The sequence below is a fragment of the Arachis hypogaea genome, chromosome 3, assembly GCF_003086295.3.
Source record: "Arachis hypogaea cultivar Tifrunner chromosome 3, arahy.Tifrunner.gnm2.J5K5, whole genome shotgun sequence".
NCBI lineage: Eukaryota > Viridiplantae > Streptophyta > Magnoliopsida > Fabales > Fabaceae > Arachis > Arachis hypogaea.
Window position 1 is genome coordinate 5,756,971 of NC_092038.1, and position 20,207 is coordinate 5,777,177.

General features: G+C 38.9%; 1 protein-coding gene across 1 annotated transcript; it reads right to left on the reverse strand.

The window, feature by feature from the left end:
• Positions 1 to 12,595: 12,595 nt before the first annotated feature.
• On the reverse strand, positions 12,596 to 13,051 carry LOC112772068 (uncharacterized). Its single transcript, XM_025816953.1, has one exon. It carries the CDS (start codon positions 13,049 to 13,051, stop codon positions 12,596 to 12,598), a length of 456 nt encoding a protein of 151 aa, XP_025672738.1.
• Positions 13,052 to 20,207: the final 7,156 nt, after the last annotated feature.

The window sequence follows — 20,207 nt, forward strand, 5'->3', positions numbered from 1 at the left end:
AATGTTAGTTACCATTAGTCATAGTTTAGTTTAGAAGTAGTTTCTAGAGAGAGAAGCTCTCACTTCTCTCTAGAATTAGGATTAGGATTAGGATTAGTTCTTAGATCTAGGTTTTAATCTTTGCTTTCTTCTACTTCTATCTTTCAATTCCTTGTGGTTACATTCATTCTTCTTCCATTCTTTTATTGTAATTTCCTTTATGTTGTTCTTATGCTTTGTTGTAGATCTACTATTGTTCCTTCCATTTTCTTTCAATTCAATAAGAGGTAATTCATAATAATTGTTCTTCTTTGCTTTCTATTGTTGATCTCTTGCTTTTCTAGTTAGATCTCTCTTTAATTCTTGCATTTAATAATATTTACTTCCATTGCACTTTATGTGTTTGTTGAAATGTCTCTTTTAGTTTTAGTGTAGATTTTGTCCCTCTTGGCCTAGGTAGAGTAATTAGTGACACTTGAGTTATCTAATTCCTTTGTTGATTGATAATTGGAGAGATTGCTAATTGGTTTGGAGTGCACTAAAGCTAGTCTTTCCTTGGGAGTTGGCTAGGACTTGTGGCTCAAGTCAATTCATCCACTTGACTTTCCTTTATTAGCAAGGGTTAACTAAGTGGTAGCAATGAACAATTCTCATCACAATTGAGAAGGATAACTAGGATAGAACTTCTAGTTCTCATACCTTACCAAGAGCCTTTTATAGTTGTTAGTTTATTTTCATTGCCATTTACTTTCATGTCTCTTATCCAAAACCCCAAAACAACTCAAACCAATAACAAGACACTTTATTGCAATTCCTAGGGAGAACGATCCGAGGTTTGAATACTTCGGTTTATAAATTTAGGGGTTTGTTTTAGTGACAAACAACTTTTTGTATGAAAGGATTAATGATTGGTTTAGAAACTATACTTGCAACGAGAATTCATTTGTGAATTCTAAACCATCAAAAATCCATTCGTCAAAATGGCGCCGTTGCCGGGAAATTGCAATGGTGTTTTGTTATTGGTCATTGTATATATGTGAATATTGTGAATATATTGCCTTTTGCTTTAGTATGTTTGCTTTTTGCTTCTTTGTTAGTTTTTAGTTTGTTCTCTTTATTTGTTCCCATTTTTTTTTTGTTTTGTTTTTGCCCTCTTTTACTATCATGAATTCTCACTTTGGCTATGAGTGTGATTACAACTATGTTGTAGGAAGTGGAGATTACAATGAAGAAGTGTATCAAGGATGGGACAATCAATGGTGGGAGGAGCCATATGCATATGATCAATCTTCATGGCAACAACCCCCACCAATGCACTATGAAGAAGAGCCATTTTTTGATGCATATCAATCCAATGGCTATGGTGAATCTCCTTGTGACTTTCAAGAGCCACCACCATATGCTTATGAACCCCCTCCTCAACATGGCCCCCAACCACACTCACAAGCCCCTTTTCATCAACCACCTTCATATGACCCTAATCCATATCCATCCTACCAACAACCATATGAGCAATATGAACCACACATAGAGCCACCACCATTCCAACATCAACATTTTCAAGAGCCACCCCCTCCATATTATTACCAAGATGAACCACCCCCAATATATGAAAATTTTCAACCACAAGATGAATTCTACCTTTCACCACAACCTCCCATGGAAGAATATTCATGTCTTTCAATCCAAGAGCCTTATGGTCCTACTCATGATATCCAAGAGGAACAAGAGTCAAGGGATCGTCTCAAGGAAGCATTGGATCAATTTCAAGCAACCATGGAGTGTGTTGTGCAACAAGTGGAAAGAGTGGAGAATATTGAACCACCACAACTCTACCAAAAAGAACCATCTTCCTACTATGAACCCTTCCCCCAAAATGAGGAACCCTTCCACCCACCCCAACCTCTAATGGATGAAACCCTTGGTGTTCTTGTTCAAGGCCAAGAAGAGATGAAAAGGGATGTGCAAAATTTCATGGCCGCCTTGGATGCGGTAACAAATCAATTAGCATCCCAATGCTTAAACACTCAAGAAACTCCCATGGCTACATGTGGAAAATTAAATGAAGAACATAGCATGAAGGAGAGATTGGAAATTCCGGTGGGAAATGAGGGAAGTTGCTTTGTATTGGAACAATTGGAGGAAGCTTTAATTGTTGAAGACACGGAAGAAGTGGTAGAAGACTTAGGAGATGCGGAGCTCCCATGGGAACATAGAGTTGAAGAAAACCCCTCCAAGATGATTGAAATTGGTGCTAGGGAGGAAAGTGCACACCTTCCAAGGCATATTCCATATGAAGACTTGGATGGGATAGAGAAAGAATTGAGTTCCCTTGGAGATGAAGATCAAGCATCAAGTCTTAGTGGTGAAGAATCCTTTGAGCATGAAGAACCTTCTCCGGTTGGATTTGAAAGAGTTGAGGAGGTAAATTTTTCTCACCCTCCCTATTATGATTTGAGTAAAGGAAAATGTTTAGATAAAATTGTTGAACAAAGGATTGAGATTAAGAGATCTTGTGAAGAGGTGGAAGTCCGTAGAAATAGAAGAACGGGGGTTGGTTATGCTTTGTCAAGATCTTTGAAAGCATCTTTGCCTAGGTTGTCGTCTACACCTTCATTTGAGTGGGTGAAATTCATTTCTATTAGCTTTATTATCCCACTTGAATATGGTTTGCTTGAAACGGATGGTCAACTTAGGATGCTTTGTGGGATGAAGCGTAAGCGGAAAAAGTTTTGTGGTTGGCGTTGCAAATCAAGGCTCATTATGGTTGATGCATCAAACATGAGATATAAAGGTTGGAGTAGTGCTCAAATAGATGGGTCTAGGAGGATTGTTGGGCACTTCATAGAGAATTCACCTTATTCACCACCCGGATGGACTAATAAGGATGATCAACTTCAAGACGGGTGTGAAAATAAAGTGTGGGATCCCGGATTACAAGAAGATGATCAACTTTGGAAGCCCCAAGCTTGTGAAGAACTCTATCAAGACTTGGCTCAATCCATGAAGAATCTTGGGGCACAATGGAGAACCAAGCATTGGTGGAAGTTCCAAGATGAGTACAAGCACAAGCCACCTTGAGAGAAGCTCCCCATAAGTCCAACTTAAGGACAATAAACAAAAGTGCTAGGTGGGAGACAACCCACCATGGTAACTTCTTTTCATTTTCTCTTTTGTAAATATTTGGTAGAATTAGTCTAATTTCATGTTTTGTTTAGTTAGTTGAGTTTATTTGGTAGTTTAATATGTTAAATAAGGTTTTATGGTATTTTGGTAGCCGCTTGGAGGTTTGGAATGCTTGGATTGGTGCAAAAACATAGCAAAAAAATTTTTTTTTGAAAAAAAACAGAGCACCATCGACGCATACGCGCACTGCGTGCGTACGCGTGCATCAAGCGCTTTGGACCATCCACGCGAGCGTGCCATGCACGCGTACGCGTGGATTGAGAAGTTCCACCTTCCATACCTTGACCCGAGAGTTAGGCCTGCACTGTGCGGAAATTGGGCCTGAGGCACAAACCTATTTGCGCGCACGCGCATATGACGCGTACGCGCCACTCTCGAAATAAGCCATCCGCGCGCGCGCGGCATGCGTGCGTACGCGTGGATGCCCTTTCTTCCATCCACTTCTTTTCTTCTCCTCTTTCCATTTCTTTCCTTCCCCTTTCTTCTTCCCTTCTCCTACCCCTCATCCAACACTTCCAAATACCATGAATAACCATTTATTTTAGTTAGTTAATTTGTTAGTTAGTTAGTTTGTTAGTTAGTTTTAGTTTAGTTTTCATTTTATTTTCTCTCTTTTCATCATAAGTGTTGGATTATTGACTTTGTTTACTATGCATTGCTTCCCCCTTATTGCCTAAATGCTACTTTAGCATGAATATTTTTCGATAATCTTTGTTGGACTATTTAATTGAGGTTATATTTTGCTACTTGGTTTTGAGTTTTTCATGCTTACCTTTTAAGAATACCAAGTGATGAGAATTGCATTTGAGCTTGTAATTTTTTTGAATTGCATGATTTGGCCACCATGTGATTTGAACCGTATTCTTTGATTAGGCAATCTCTTGATGGATGATGATGTGCATTTACCTTAATGCATGGTATTTCATGATCATATGCATCCATATGTGTTTGACTTGAATGCTTTCATGCTTCTTTAATGCTTGTTTTACCTTACAAGTTTACTTAAAGCATCTCAAGCATACTAGAATGAGTAAAGTGCATGCTTCTTTGGTGACATAGCCTTTTATGCTAATGTGTGTTCTAAACCGCGCAATTTAGAATTCACACACCTAATATTTCTTAATGTCACACTAATCCACTCACTCAAGTCTAGTGATTTACCTCACTCCGACAAAGTATGCTTCCTTGATTTTGTATTGTCTCATCTTATGGTGTTATATTTTTGTTTTCCATGAACAATGCACCACGAGCAATAACGGAAGCAAGACTAAGAACACGTAGCAATCCGGAGAGTCGCCGTACCCCTTTGCTCATCTTTGAATGCACCGAGGACGGTGCAAACTTTTAAGTGTGGGGAGGTCGTCCGACCGGTCGGCAATTTTGGGTGACAAATTTCTAATCCCAACACTTTTGCATTTCATTTTAGGTTTTTAGGATTTTTACTTGCATTCTCTTATTTTTGCATACATGTACACAATAAGCTTAGTCAAAATAATGAAATTTTTCAAGGATTTCTATCTATAGGGCACTTCAATTGATTTGAGTAAAAACTTTTCATAGAACTTGCTTGAATTATATATATTGTGAAACATGGTTTTTGAGCTAAGAACACAAGCAAGTGAGATTTGAGCCTAATGGCGTGGTTACATCCTATAACCACTTATTTTCCTTTCTTGTGTGCATTATTCTCTTTATATGATTGTAATCTATGATTTGTTTGATTCTTTATGTCCATTATTTTGTGTATTCATGCATTTATATGATTGAGGCCATCATTTCATTGATCTCACTTACCCAAATAGCCTACCTTTTATCTTCCATTGTTAGCCAATTTGAGCCTACGCTTAACCCACTTGTTCTTTAATTTAGCACATTACAAGCCTTAAAAGCGAAAAACAATAAATGTCCTTATTTGGATCTTTGATTAGCTTAGGCTAGTGTGTGAGTGTCATTCAAGTGTGGGAACCTTGGGACATTGGGTGAATAAAAGGGTAGTTTTGTATTATTATTGGAAATATTGGGAATTAGGTACATACTCATGTATTGATCAAATGTAAAACCTTATGCATTGAGGTTCTTGTACATAGAAAGAGAAAAAAATGAGAAAAAACAAAAGAAAAAGAAAAGAAAAATAATATGGAAAAAAAAGAAAAAATAGAAAAAGAAAGAAAAAGAAGAAAAAGAAAGAAATAAAAAGGGGACAAAATGCCCCAAAGCAAAGTGTAGCTCAATAAAATCAATGCATGAGTGTTGTGAAATGAAAAGGGATACATGAGTATGTGAAAAAGTGAAAAATGGGTAGTTAGGTTAGGACTTAATTGTATAGGATGTCATAGGTTAAGTGGGAAGTTTAAGCTTATCAAAGATTCAAATTTCAAACTCACTTAACCAAATATGCATCCTACCTTGACCCTAGCCCCATTACAACCTAAAGAAAAGACCTCATGATACTTGTATGCATGCATGAAATATATGTTGATTGTTAGAAGAAAAACAAATCTTAGAAAGCATGATTAGGAGAGAATTGAGAGAATCGACCCTAAACACTTGAGCGAATAGAGTGCAAACACATCCGGTGAGGGTTTGATGCTCAATTACATGTTTTCACCTATGATCATAATTTTCATGCAAGTTTGTAAAAATATTTAATAACTCAATTCAATTGTGGATTAGACTTGCTAGTCCTTAGCCCTTGTGCATATATGCTTCTTGGGAATTGATTTACTTTGACCAAGCAATTGCATTCATGTAGATAGTTGCATATAGGTAGATTGCATTTAGTTAGTTTTCATTGAATAAATGTTGATCCCTTTGCTTTTTCTTGGTTTAAGCATGAGGACATGCTTGGTTTAAGTGTGGGGAGGTTGACAAACCCCATTTTGACGGTTTATCTTGTGCTTGATTTAGGGGATTTTATAACCTTTTACCCATATTTATTCAATGAAATAGCATGGTTTTGTATATTCTCCTTTAATTGTGCTTAAGAGTGAAAACATGCTTTTTAGGCCTTAAAATAGCTAAATCTAATTCACCTTGATTCCATTAGATGCCTTGATATGTTTGTTAAGTGATTTAAGGTTTAGGAGGCAAAGATTGGATCAAGGGAATGACGAAAGAAGCATGAAAAGTTGGAGAACTCATGAAGAAATGAAAGAACCGGAAAACTGTCAAGCCGACCTCTTTGCACTTAAACGACCATAACTTGAGCTACAGAGGTCCAAATGATGCGGTTCCAGTTGGGTTAGAAAGCTAACATCCGGGGCTTCGAAACGATATAAGATTTGCCATAGTTGCTACACGTATGGTGGCGCGCACGCGCAAAGTACGCGCACGCACCGTTGGTGCACGTGATCACTTCATGCAAACTCGTGGCTAGCGAATTTACAAGCCTTGTGGGCCCAATCCAACTCATTTCTAATGCTATTTAAGCCAAGGATTGAAGGGGGAATTAACATACTTTACTAAATGTTAGTTACCATTAGTCATAGTTTAGTTTAGAAGTAGTTTCTAGAGAGAGAAGCTCTCACTTCTCTCTAGAATTAGGATTAGGATTAGGATTAGTTCTTAGATCTAGGTTTTAATCTTTGCTTTCTTCTACTTCTATCTTTCAATTCCTTGTAGTTACATTCATTCTTCTTCCATTCTTTTATTGTAATTTCCTTTATGTTGTTCTTATGCTTTGTTGTAGATCTACTATTGTTCCTTCCATTTTCTTTCAATTCAATAAGAGGTAATTCATAATAATTGTTCTTCTTTGCTTTTCTATTGTTGATCTCTTACTTTTGTAGTTAGATCTCTCTTTAATTCTTGCATTTAATAATGTTTACTTCCATTGCACTTTATGTGTTTGTTGAAATGTCTCTTTTAGTTTTAGTGTAGATTTTGTCCCTCTTGGCCTAGGTAGAGTAATTAGTGACACTTGAGTTATCTAATTCCTTTGTTGATTGATAATTGGAGAGATTGCTAATTGGTTTGGAGTGCACTAAAGCTAGTCTTTCCTTGGGAGTTGGCTAGGACTTGTGGCTCAAGTCAATTCATCCACTTGACTTTCCTTTATTAGCAAGGGTTAACTAAGTGGTAGCAATGAACAATTCTCATCACAATTGAGAAGGATAACTAGGATAGAACTTCTAGTTCTCATACCTTACCAAGAGCCTTTTATAGTTGTTAGTTTATTTTCATTGCCATTTACTTTCATGTCTCTTATCCAAAACCCCAAAACAACTCAAACCAATAACAAGACACTTTATTGCAATTCCTAGGGAGAACGACCCGAGGTTTGAATACTTCGGTTTATAAATTTAGGGGTTTGTTTTAGTGACAAACAACTTTTTGTATGAAAGGATTAATGATTGGTTTAGAAACTATACTTGCAACGAGAATTCATTTGTGAATTCTAAACCATCAAAAATCCATTCGTCAGACGATGCAGTTGCGGCCGCTAAGACCGCTCGGGATGAGGCCGATGCATTCAAGAAAAAACATAAGGAGGTTAAGGAGCAAGGCAAGAATGCGATTTTCATGACCGAAGAGGCTCTCAAAGCTCAAGTGAAGATTATTGCTCCTGATTTCAATGTGTCGGCAATTGGAGTCTTCAAAACCATCAAGGATGGGAAGGTCGTCGACATGCCGAAGAAGTGATTTTTGTAACTTTTGAACTTTCGTAGAACTGTGTTCGTATTAAAACCGTTAGCAGGTTTGTTGTTTTGTATGTACGTACGCTTGCTTACTATGTTGGTCTCGTTTCAATGTTTGCTGGTTTACTCGCCTTTACCGTTACGTCAGCACTTCTTTGAGGTCGCGTTATTTTTTTGTTATAGCCGTTTGTTAGGTCCTTGGCCTAGGGGGTCCCGGGGTGATCAATCCCAGGACCGTGTATCCTCGTTAGCACAACGGTTGCTCAAAATAAAAAGGAAAGTAAAGACAAGATAGAAAAATATGGCAAACGTAACAATTGGTAATTAAGTAAATCTTATCATTGTAGCAAAGGTATTGAAGTGTTGTTACAAAGCAAACGATTTAGGAGTAAAACCTTCTTAAGTTATCGGCGTTCCATGTCCTTGGGATCTCCTTGCCATTGAGCTTTTCCAATTTGTATGCGCCCTTTCCGATCACCTCCTTAATTCTGTAGGGCCCTTCCCAGTTTGCTGCTAGTTTGCCTTCTCCCGGGGTCGGTAAGCCGATGTCGTTGCGCCTTAGGATGAGATCATTTGCTTCAAACTTCCTTTTGAGTGCTTTGCCGTTGTAGCGTAGGGTCATTCTTTGTTTTAGTGCTATTTCCGTCAAGTGGGCCGTCTCCCTGGTTTCGTCTATTAGATTCTTCTCCACAGCTTCCTTTACTCCCTTCAAAAGTAGTCGTGGGCTTGGTTCCCCGATTTCAACAGGTATTACCGCATCTAGCCCGTACGTTAGTCGAAAGGGAGTCTCCCTAGTGGAAGACTGCTCAGTTGTACGGTAGGACCAGAGGACCGAGGCGAGCTCGTCGGCCCAAGCGCCTTTTTTATCATCCAGCCGCTTCTTAAGACCTAGCAGTATGATCTTGTTTGCGGACTCAACCTGTCCATTTGTCTGGGGGTGTTCCACTGAGGAGAACCTCTGTCTTATGCCCAGGCCGGTGAGGAACTCCGTGAATTTCTTGTCGGTGAACTGTGTTTCGTTGTCCGAGATAACAACCTCCGGGATACCGAACCGCGTTATCACTTGCCTCCATATGAACTTCCTGTAGTTGGACGAGGATATACTGGCCAGCGGCTCGGCTTCTATCCATTTGGTGTAGTAGTCACTGGCGACTATGAGGTACTTGACTTGTCCGGGACCAACCGGGAAGGGGCCCAAGAGATCGACTCCTCATTGTGAAAATGGCCGGGAAAACGTTAACAAGCTTAGCTCGGAGGCCGGTGCCTTGTGGAAATTGGCATTTTGGTCTCATCTGACACACTTCCTAACGAATTCTTTGGAGTCAGCCATCATTGACGGCCAATAGTATCCGGTCCGGATTAATTTTCTTGCCAGGGCTTTGCCTCCTATGTGATGGCCGCAGCACCCTTCATGGACTTCCTTGAGGACGTAGTCCGTTTGGTCGGGGTGCAGGCATTTCAGCAGGGGCTGGTTGAATCCTTTCCTGAACAATTGACCCTGGATGATCACATACCTGGCTGCTTCCCTTCTCAGTTTCTTAGCATCTTTTTCGTTATCGGGAAGTCTGTCATTTTCTAAGAAGTCGGTGATGGGGTCCAACCATGAGGGGCTTAGCTTCGAGAGGTGCAGGGTGACTGCCGGCTCCTTCATCATTCCTTGGATTAGAGATCGGTTGCCTTCTCCCGGTTTTGTGCTAGCCAACTTCGATAGGAAGTCTGCCCGTGTGTTCCTTTCTCTTGGAACGTGGTGGATCGTGACTTCTTCAAACTTTCGGCTCAAATCCTTGACCTTCTCCAAGTACTTTTGTAGTAGCGAGTCCCTGGCTTGGTAGCTCCCGTTTACTTGGGAGGTGACGACCTGCGAATCGCTGCATACTTTCAACCTTGTCACTCCGACCTCCGTCGCTGGGGTTAAGCCTCCTATAAGGGCTTCGTACTCCGCTTGGTTGTTCGAAACGGGGAATTCAAACTTGATCGACTGCTCGTACACGACCCCGGCCGGGCTCTCTAGGATGATCCCGGCGCCCCCGGACGTCTGATTGGAGGCCCCGTCCACATGGAGCCTCCATCGTGTGCCCGTTTCTTCGGTTGGTTCTCCCGTCACTTCTACCAGGAAATCTGCCATCGCTTGCGCCTTGATCGCTTGTCGAGGCTCGTACCGTATGTCGTATTGAGAGAGTTCGATGGACCATGTCATCATTCTTCCCGCCAAATCGGATTTCTGCAGTACTTGCCGGATTCCTTGGTCCGTCCTTACGACGATATGGTGGCCTTGGAAGTATTGTTTTAACCTCCTCGAAGTGGTCAAGAGCGCCAGAGCTAGCTTTTCCAGTTTGCTGTACCTTAATTCCGCCCCTTGTAGGGCTCTGCTTACGAAATAGACCGGCTGTTGAGCCCTTCCTTCCTCTCGTACTAGAACCGCGGCCAGGGCTTCTCCTGTTATGGCGAGGTATAGGTATAGCGGCTCTCCGGCCTTTGGCTTTCCGAGTACGGGGGGTGCCGCTAGGATTTCCTTGAAGTGTCTAAAGGCTTCTTCGCACGCGGGTGTCCATTCGAAAGCTATCCCTTTCTTCATGAGGTTAAAGAAAGGTAGGGCCTTTGTTGCCGAAGCTCTGAGAAAACGGGATAGCGAGGTCAGTCGCCCTGCCAATCTCTGGACGTCTTTGATACAACCCGGGCTCTTCATCTAGAGTACCGCTTGGCATTTCTCCGGGTTAGCTTCTACCCCTCTTTGGGTTATCATGAATCCTAGGAACTTTCCAGCTTCCATGGCGAAGGCGCATTTGAGGGGATTAAGCCTCATGCCGTGTTGTCGGAGAGACGCGAATACACTTCTCAGGTCATTCAGAAGGTCATCGGATCGCGCAGTCTTTACGAGGATGTCATCCACATAAACCTCCACCGTCTTGCCCATGAGGTCACCAAATATTTTGTTCATCAGTCTTTGGTATGTCGCTCCCGCATTTTTTAGGCCGAACGGCATTACCCTGTAGCAGAAGGTTCCTCCTGGCGTTATAAATGCTGTTTTAGCCTCGTCGGGTTGATGCATCGGTATCTGATTGTAGCCGGAGTAGACATCCATAAAGCTCAGATATCGGTAGCCCGCCGACGTGTCGACGAGGGCATCTATGTTGGGGAGGGGGAAACAGTTCTTGGGGCATGCCTTGTTGAGGTCGGAGTAGTCTACGCACATTCACCATTTACCGTTGTGTTTCTTTACTAGCACTATGTTCGAGAGCCAGGTCGAGTAGTCTAGCTCCCGTATGAAGCCCGCTTCAAGGAGGCTGGCCGTCTGCCTGGCCACCTCCTCCGCCCTTTCACGCGACATCTTTCTCCTTCTCTGAGCCACCGGGCGGGCTTCCGCTTTGACGGCCAGGTAATGTGACATGACTTTGGGGTCTATGCCCGGCATGTCGGCCGGTGTCCAGGCGAACAAGTCCCCATTGGCCCTGATCATTTCTACCGAGGGTTCCTTCAGTTCTTGTGGAAGATTTCTATTGACAAACGTGAACTTGTCCTCCGTGTCACCGACCCTAAACTTCTCCAAGTCCCCCTCCGGTTCCGGTCTGGGCTTGTCGTCAACCCTGGCGTCCAAGTCAGCCAGGAACACCCCTGACGCCTCTTTGGATTTCTTCCTTAGGGAGAGGCTGGCGTTGTCGCAAGCGACCGCCATTTCTAGGTCTCCCTTTATGGACCCTATAGATCCGTCGTCGGTAACAAACTTTATGACTAGTAGCTTTGTGTTGATTATTGCCTCAATATCGTTAATCGTCTTCCTCCCCAAAATGATGTTGTAGGCCGTAGAATCTCGGAGAACCACGAATTCAGCCATTGCCGATCTTCGGCCTTGGACGTGTCCCACGGAAATCGGCAGGGATATTATTCCATCTGGCTTGATGAAGTGGTCGCCTAGTCCGATGACCCCCGTGCTGATGAGTCGATAGGTCGGCGTCCTTAATCCCAATGCGTCGAACACGTTGCGGAACATAATGTTCGAGTCTGCCCCCGTGTCAACAAGGATTCGTTTTACGAGGCCTGTTCCCACCCTGGCCGTGATGACCATGGGTGGATTTTCAGGGGCCTCGTCGAACCACTGATCTTCCGGGCCGAAGGAGATAGATGGGGGCTTCTTAGAGCTTCGCATCGGCGCGCAGGAGACCGCCAGGATCTTGGCGTCTTTCTTGTGTGCCGATCTCGACCTTGGTGCCGTGTTTTTGGCGGTTACTACGTTTATCACGGTGAGACCATGGTCTTTGTCTTCTGGCTCTTGTCGTCGCTTTGTCGACCGGGTCTTTCCTTCATCGTCCTGGTCTCGATGTCGCCTCCTCGGCTCCCTTATAAGATGGGAGAATTCTGAGAGTTTACCGTCCCTTATGGCTTACTCTAATGCATCCCTCAGGTCAAAGCAGTCCTGTGTTTGGTGTCCATAGCCCTTGTGGTAGTCACAGTAGAGGCTCTTGTTCCCCCCCCCCCATACGGTCCTTGAGTGGTCGGGGCTTCGACAAGATCCATTTCTCGGCTATTTGCTGGTAAACCTCCATGATGGGGATAGTGAGTGGAGTGTAGTTTGTGAACTTTTCGATTCGGGGAAACGGTCTGGGTGCCTTGCTTGGCCCTCCCTATTTGGTTTGTTCTTTCTGCCTCTCTCCGTTACTCTGTTGCCTCGGTTGATTGTAGCCGTAGTGCCGTTTATTGGCAGCCACGACCTGACTGACTTCCTCGTCATTTATGTATTCCTTAGCCACCGTTTGGATTTTGTGCATCGTCCAAACCAGTTTCGTGGTGAGGTGTTTTCAAAAGTCCTCGTTCAGGAGGCCGTTCGTCAGACAGAGGCTGGCCACCGAGTCGGTTAGGTCGTCAATTTCTAAGCATTCGTCGTTGAAGCGGTCCAGGTATTTCCTGGTCGGCTCCCCGAGCCTTTGGGTTATCCCAAGCAGGTTGATCGGGTGTTTTGCCTTCGCTATTCGTGTTCTGAATTGAGCCAAGAAAGCACGACTGATGTCCGAAAACTCATAGATGGACCCTTGTGGGAGGCCGTTAAACCATCGGATCGCAGGTCCGGCTGGGGTGACCGGGAAGGCCCGGCACCTCACCTCGTCCCCTACTCCCTCCAGATTCATTCTTGCCTCGAAAGCCGTGAAGTGTTCCAGAGGGTCTTGGGTTCCATCGTACCTCATGTCCGTTGGTTTGTCGAAGTGCTTCGGCAACCAGACGTCAAGGATGGACCGATGGAACGGGGTGGCGCCCATTATCACGGGTTGCCGCGTCCTCACAGGCCTTCCTTCTCCGCCTTCGCAATCTCATCCCTGTGGCGCGTTTCCTTGCCTCGGGAGTAGATGATTGTGTCGTTTCGTCTTCTCGGGATGGGAGAGTATTCTCAGGTGCTTTCCGCTTCCGTTCTGGAAGCAGAGGCGTGCCAGGGGTGACTCCGGTGGGAACCTCTCTCCCGGCTCTCTGGGGACGGGGAGTAAGTAGGATCGGTGGTCCGTCGATCGTGCTCCTGATCGGCTAGTTGTCGCTCCAGATTCTGGACTCTGTGGCGTAGCTCCTGAATTATTCGGGCGCTGTCACCGCAGTTCCTCCGAAAGGTCACGTCTCTTGCGTCCTTGTGCGCGGTTCGATGCGTTATCGGGAGGACCTTCGTTGTCCTCCCGGTGAAGCGACAGAGGCTGCCGCCTCTGCGCCGGCTGCTCGGCCTAGGTCTCCAAGGCCCGGCACAACTTCCATAACAATAATTCCCCACAGATGGCGCCAATGTTCGGGACTACGGTTACCGGACGGTTCGGGTAGAGGTGTGAAGTGACAGGATTGCCTCGTCGCGAGCGGGTGTGCCGGGTCCAGATCTTCCGAGTAGCCGAACTCTCGTTGTGGAAAGATGGAGAGGGGGGTCACCTGCAAAGACACTCCGACGCTCTAGTCAGTCAGTGTGCAGGCGATAAATGGATTAGGTAGAATATGTGACATATCTTGGGGGAAGGGCAGGTCCTTCCCCATTTATACAGTGTCAGAGGTGGGCCCTGTGGGGACGGACCCATTTTTCTCGAAGCTTCCTCGTAACTGTATTAGGGGGATGGCGAGGACGCGTGTCCAGGCATCGTGGCGAGTGCTGAGAACTCGACCGCTCGAGTCGGATTCTCGATGAGTCGGACCGACCCGTACGTGGCTTGGGCCAGACCGTAATACTTATAATAATGATGATACAACAATAAACAAAGTTATCATCAAGCAACTGATAGTTGAGCACATTACATTAATTAGAACATATTTAGAAATAATCAAAGATTATGAGTAAGATTTGAAGAGTATTTATAAAGGTAGCTGTTGGCTATAAAGGGAAACCAATTACGTCATTAATGATGACTCAGTCAATTGCAACGGTTATTTAAAGAATTATTTTTTATATAAGAAGAAGAACAATTAAAAAATCAAACACTGCATAATTGAGTGTCTTTCTTTTTTATTTTAGTTTGTATTTGATATTCAGTTTTAACTCTTTCTAGTACTAAGAAAAAGACATATAATTTTTTGAAAGAATATTTTAAAAAAAATATTATTTGTACATTAAAATCAGTTATTAGTTTATTTATGTATAAATATATGTGTGGTTTAATTTATTTTCAATGTGTATTTCTATTTTAACATGTATTTTATACTAATAACTTATTTTAATGGATGATTTTAGTATACATATAGTATAACTCATTTTAAAAAGTCTACGAGTAATAAGTCATAAACTAAAAAAACTACACAACATAGTTTTAGTTTATTCCAACCTTGTTTTGTTTTGTTTTTGGAGAATTAGTTTGGCTTGGGGATCAGATTGTGAAGTATAGTATAGTACTTTGTTTGTTTTGGCATTGAACCTGTTTAGTTTATTCGTTTTTGTCTTGGTCTTGGTCTTGAAATAGATGATTTTAATATTGAGATTATTATAATAAAATTATACCATAATTGTGATGGAGATTTCATTGCACCTCGATGTTAAAAAAAGATATATATTGGTGTCATTTTTTATATTCCTTCCTCTTTTGTATTTTGTAGTTGTAAGAGATTAAACTAAAAAAATCTCCTGCCTAATCAATAACGCGAATAAATTTGAAAAGAATGTCTTGATTCAAACTCTTCCTTCTTTAAGGCCCATAAAACTTTTACACATAAATTTGACTTTTAAGACTCACAAGTGTCTGATTTTGGATTATTCACTACACTACAAAGAATACAAGTGTCTTTGTCCATTCGAAAAACTCTATATTACAAGGGATGTAGTTTTTGACAACTCTAAACTTTCTTATCAGTTGCTATTTTTTAATAGAGACTCAAATCCAAAGGCATCAATTCCTCGTACAACCAAGCCTATCACTATTCCCATTCATCTAAGCCATCCACTAGTATCTCCAGAAAATCTTCCTAAGTCACACCCTAAAACACCAACACCAACAACACTAATACGCTCAACAAATTTTCCAGCCACAACAGTACCTTCATCAAGTTCCCTTGATTTCTCACCTTTTCAATCTAATTTTTCAACTCGTCAAAAAAGAGTTTCAAGTCAATCACTGTTATATCTCTTTCTCCAGTTTTAGTCCCATCAAAGCCAACCTCAACCTCTCCACCAGTCTTAGTCGAGTCATTTGTCAATCCTATTTCTACTTATTATTGTTTATTAATTATTGACACTTGCATCTTTAACTCTACTTCTGAGTTTCTCTTGAGTAATACAGAGTTTACTGAACAATCATCACATGTATGGTGCTATCTCTGAGCCTATGAAAAAGGTGGGCGCACTAGCCCTTTGGTGACTAGAAGTCAAGCGGGTATTTTCAAGTCGGTATACTCTTATTAGCTTTGTTCCTTCTCTCCTAATCTCACGCAAGTGGAGCTTTCTTCCATTGCTCAGGCTCTTATCTTACCACAGTGGAAGGTAGCTATGAATGAAGAGTATGCTGCTTGATGAAATGCAAAACTTGAAAATTTGTAGATACCTCAACAGCAGCAGATCTAATTGGATGTCAATGAGTACTCCACATTTAAAGACAGCCGGATGGAAGTATCCAGAAATACAAGGTGCAGTTGGTGGCGAAAAGGCTTTTCAGAAGGAAGGCTTTGACTATGGGAAAGTATTCAGTCTTATAGCTAAACCTACAATAATCCGTGCTATTTTGATAATGACTTTATTGAGACGGTGGTGAATTCGTCAATTTAACTTTAACAACGTCTTTCTTAATGTCAATTTGTCTAAAAATGTTAATATGGTACAGTCTAAAAACTATAGTTTTGGCACTAATTTAGTATGTAAGCTAGAGAAGCGTTATACGACCTCAAGGAAGCTCCACGTGCATGGTTTCTTAAGTTAAAGAATACACTTGAGAGTTTTGAGTTTACTAATACTACTTCTAACCACCGCTAGTTTGTCAAATACAACTCCTTCTTCATTATTTATCTTTTGGCATATGTTGATGATATTCTAGTGACCGGCACTACTACAGTTGAGCTAACAAAAGCTTATTTCTTATTTGAATGTGGTCTTTACATTCAAGGACTTGGAAAAAATGGGCTTCTTTTTAGGTATTAAGACTAAAAGAGCAGCCACTGGTTCTTTAATGCTGAAACAAATGAAATATATAAAGAACTTGCTCATGAAGACTGATATGGCTGATGTTTGCGCTATGCCTACACATATAATGAGTGGTTTTCGCCTTGACACACCAGGAGTAATGTTTAATAGGCCAACTCTGTATTGATCGGTGGTTGGTGGCTTGTAATACGCCACCATAACGAGGCTAGACATCACATACGTTGTTTAATTTATTTTTTGCATTCTCTCTTAATGTTTAATTTATTTTTTTAAAAAATTAATATAATCATAATAAAATCTAATATAATTCAACTAGATATATTAATTTAAAACACAATTAAACACAAATTTAATATAATTAACACGCACACAAAACTTTTAATATACAAATTAAAATAGAATAAAATAAAAAAAATTAACAAAATAATATAACAATTTTTAATGGTCGATTATAGTTCGATAATAATATTCTCTTATTCTAGTGACACAAATTTAAATATCATATACATCATTAATTTATTTTTTGATAAAACTTTTAAAAAATAAAAATCATTAAATATATATTTATATAAAGATATTTAATAGAAAATCATTAATTTCAACCAATATGATATAATAGGTTATTAAATATATTTAATAGAAAATACATTGAATATAATTTTTTATTGAGTTTAAATTTTAAATAATTTTTAATTGAATTTCAAATATTTTTATTTTAAAGAGTTAGAATATTTTAACATTATTTTTTTCATATCTTTTTAATTGAGTCTTTGATTTTTTAAATTATAAACCTTATTTATAATTAAGAGTAATGTTTTAACACCACCAATTAGTCACACATATAAAAATACAAGAACAATTCTATTATCATAATTATAATCTAACTTTATAAGCAATACAATATAATAAAACTATATATAAGTAATATAACTAAATTTTATCTACATCTATAGTCACATTTCATAAATAATATAATTAAATTATATTTATGTTTATAATTAAAATATGAATAAAAATACAAAAAATTATCAGGATGGTTTTCGTTCAGAATTTTTTTATTATTTTTGTTGTAAAAAGTTTAATTATTTTAATAATTAATTATTTTTTAAAAAATAATTGAATAACACAAAAAAGTCTTATTAAGAGTAATTTATTTATATATGATTAAAAAATAATTGAATAATTATATACGGTAAAAAATTAATATTATTAAAAAATAAAATTAAAAATCATCATTTTTTTCTTTTTTTCAAAATTTATCTACGAGTAATTCTATAAATATTTTATGATGAATAAAAATATTAAATTCGTACTAAAATTTATTCTAAAAAAATTTATTTTTATTCTACTAAATGTTAAATAAACTATTGAAAAGAATTTTGTTTCTTCCATTAGAGAAGAATGATAAACTTTCATACTTCTATTATTGTTGTTGTTGTTGTTGTTGTTGTTGTTGTTGTTATAAAAGTGCTAAAAGTGCAACTTTTTTTAAAAAAATGTAAAAAAAATTAACGGGTCACCCGTTTAGCTAGTGATGAGCTAGCCCGTTTAATCCATCATTTCTTTCGGGTTAATTGGAATCAACCCGTTTAACCCGAAATTTAAACTGATTTAATTTTAAAGATAAAATCCATCTATTTAAATGGGTAAACAGACTAGTCTGATGAGTTTAGCCCATTTTAACAGCTCTACGAAGATCATGGACTAATATTACCTACGTCAATAAATCCATCTTAAGATTAAAAATTAAATATTTTTTTTTGCAGATACAAATTTAATGCCTAATTTTCCATCTCTAATAAAAATCTAATATATATATAAACTTCAGTCAATCTATTTTGAAATTTATAAATTTATAACAGAAGACAATCACAAGTATCGTTGAATTTCAAATTTAATTATTTGTTATTGTATATCATCTATATCTATTTTTCGCAACCCCAACCTACTCTGTTTTTTTCCCCTTAGTTATCTATGTATTAATCTATTTTATCTTTCTAAATGAAGTGTTATTTTTTATATCTCAAAGTTATTTAAACTAAAATTTAAAGTGTTATGCAAATCAAGTTACTCTATTTAGTCTTTATTTTTCTCTCTATTTATTGACATCTTTACATTTTGATTCAGCAATTAATAATGTTGAATATTTTTATGCTAATTTTACAAAAATATGGACAAAATTTTATTATGTAATTTATGTGTTTAGAAGAGTCTATTAAAAAAAACCTTAAATAATATAATTATTGTATAAAAATAATCACAATATTTCGTATAAAATATAACCGTTAAGAAATAAATATGTATCATATTAAATAATTTAAGAAAATTTCAAATATTATCTTTCATAAAAGATTACTCAAATATTTAAAACCAACAGCAAAGAATATAATTGGATAAAAGATAATGTAAAAAATAAAAAATATGAGAAGCCGTTAATAAAGTTAAGGTGAAAGATAACAGAATAACTAAAGAATTGGGTTTAAAAAGATTTGGATAAATTAAAACCTGAAACTATAAATATGTATTGTCTAGTACCTGCATTGTGATTCTTTCTATTTCCATCTCCAACAATGAAATTTTTTGTTGTTCACCCTTTTTTTATTTTCCCAATCCTACTCATCTCTCTTGTGGTGACTTCCATGTTCACAGAGGAATCAAATCTCATGGTATTATTGTCTTCCATGGCGACGTTGATCTTATATATTTTCTTTAGCATTGTTGGGTCACTGTTAAAAACACTGATTGATGAGAGAAGCAGAGTCCCAGAAGCATCAACAACAGAAACAGAAACAGAAGAGAGGAGGCAGATAAGAGATACTATTGTGATGGATCATATTGTAAGATTAATGGCTCATCAGAGAGAACATCAAACAAGGCTGCAATTCAATGGTGATTCTGCTGTTATAACTATGGGTAGGAAAGCTTTGAGGGTGTTGCCACCGGTTAAGAGCTTTGTTGTTGAAGATAAAAGCAGTGGATGCTCCCCACTTGAATGCTCTATTTGCATGGAAGTGTTCAAGGATGGGGAGTTGATTCAACCTCTTGGATTGTGTCCTCATCAGTTTCATTCTTCTTGTCTTTACTCTTGGCTTCATAGTGGAAAATCTACTTGCCCCCTTTGCCGTGTGGATTTAGCAACCACATAGATGCTTCATCATTCTTTTTTTTAATCTGTTTATATGAGATGAATTTTAGGGTAAGATTCATTTTTTGGGGATTGTTGCCCTTGGTGGAAAACTGGAAAAGTAACTAATATGTATAGGTTAATTATGCGACTAAAATCGCCTTGAAAATATGGTTTCAAAGCCTTGTTTGTTTTTCTTTAAGAAACACTTATTTGTATATGTTTACTGTTTAAGTGTCACATACTTTTAGTATTTAACTTTTTTTTATCATTAATTTATTCCAGGATATTAATACGAATTTTCATTTATATTTTCTTTTTAAATGATGTGAGTTACTAAGAACGAGTTTATAGTAGAAGTTCAGTAGAAAACAAACCATCCTGTTTTTGGTATTGGATCGTTTTCGTTTTCATGTTAAGTTCAATTTTCAAGGTCCAAGCTCATCTGGTGAGTGGTGACTCATGCTAGCTCGGTTCTCTTGTTCTGACTTTAAATTAGCAAGAATTCTAGTGATTACTGTAGTGACTCTCTTCTATTAATAATGAACAATTACTTGATTTGGTTATCACCTTAATAGTGATAACTTGAGTAGTAAAAAAACGGATTTCGATCCGATCCAAATCCTAAAAAAACATCTAACTTGCTCTTTAAATACAGTCGAAATTCATATTAACAAAATCAATAAAATTAAAAATTTAAATTTTG

Bases quoted from the DNA above. Each gene is read 5' to 3' on its own strand.
- LOC112772068 (XM_025816953.1), bottom strand. From the start codon at position 13,051: ATGGGCGCCACCCCGTTCCATCGGTCCATCCTTGACGTCTGGTTGCCG.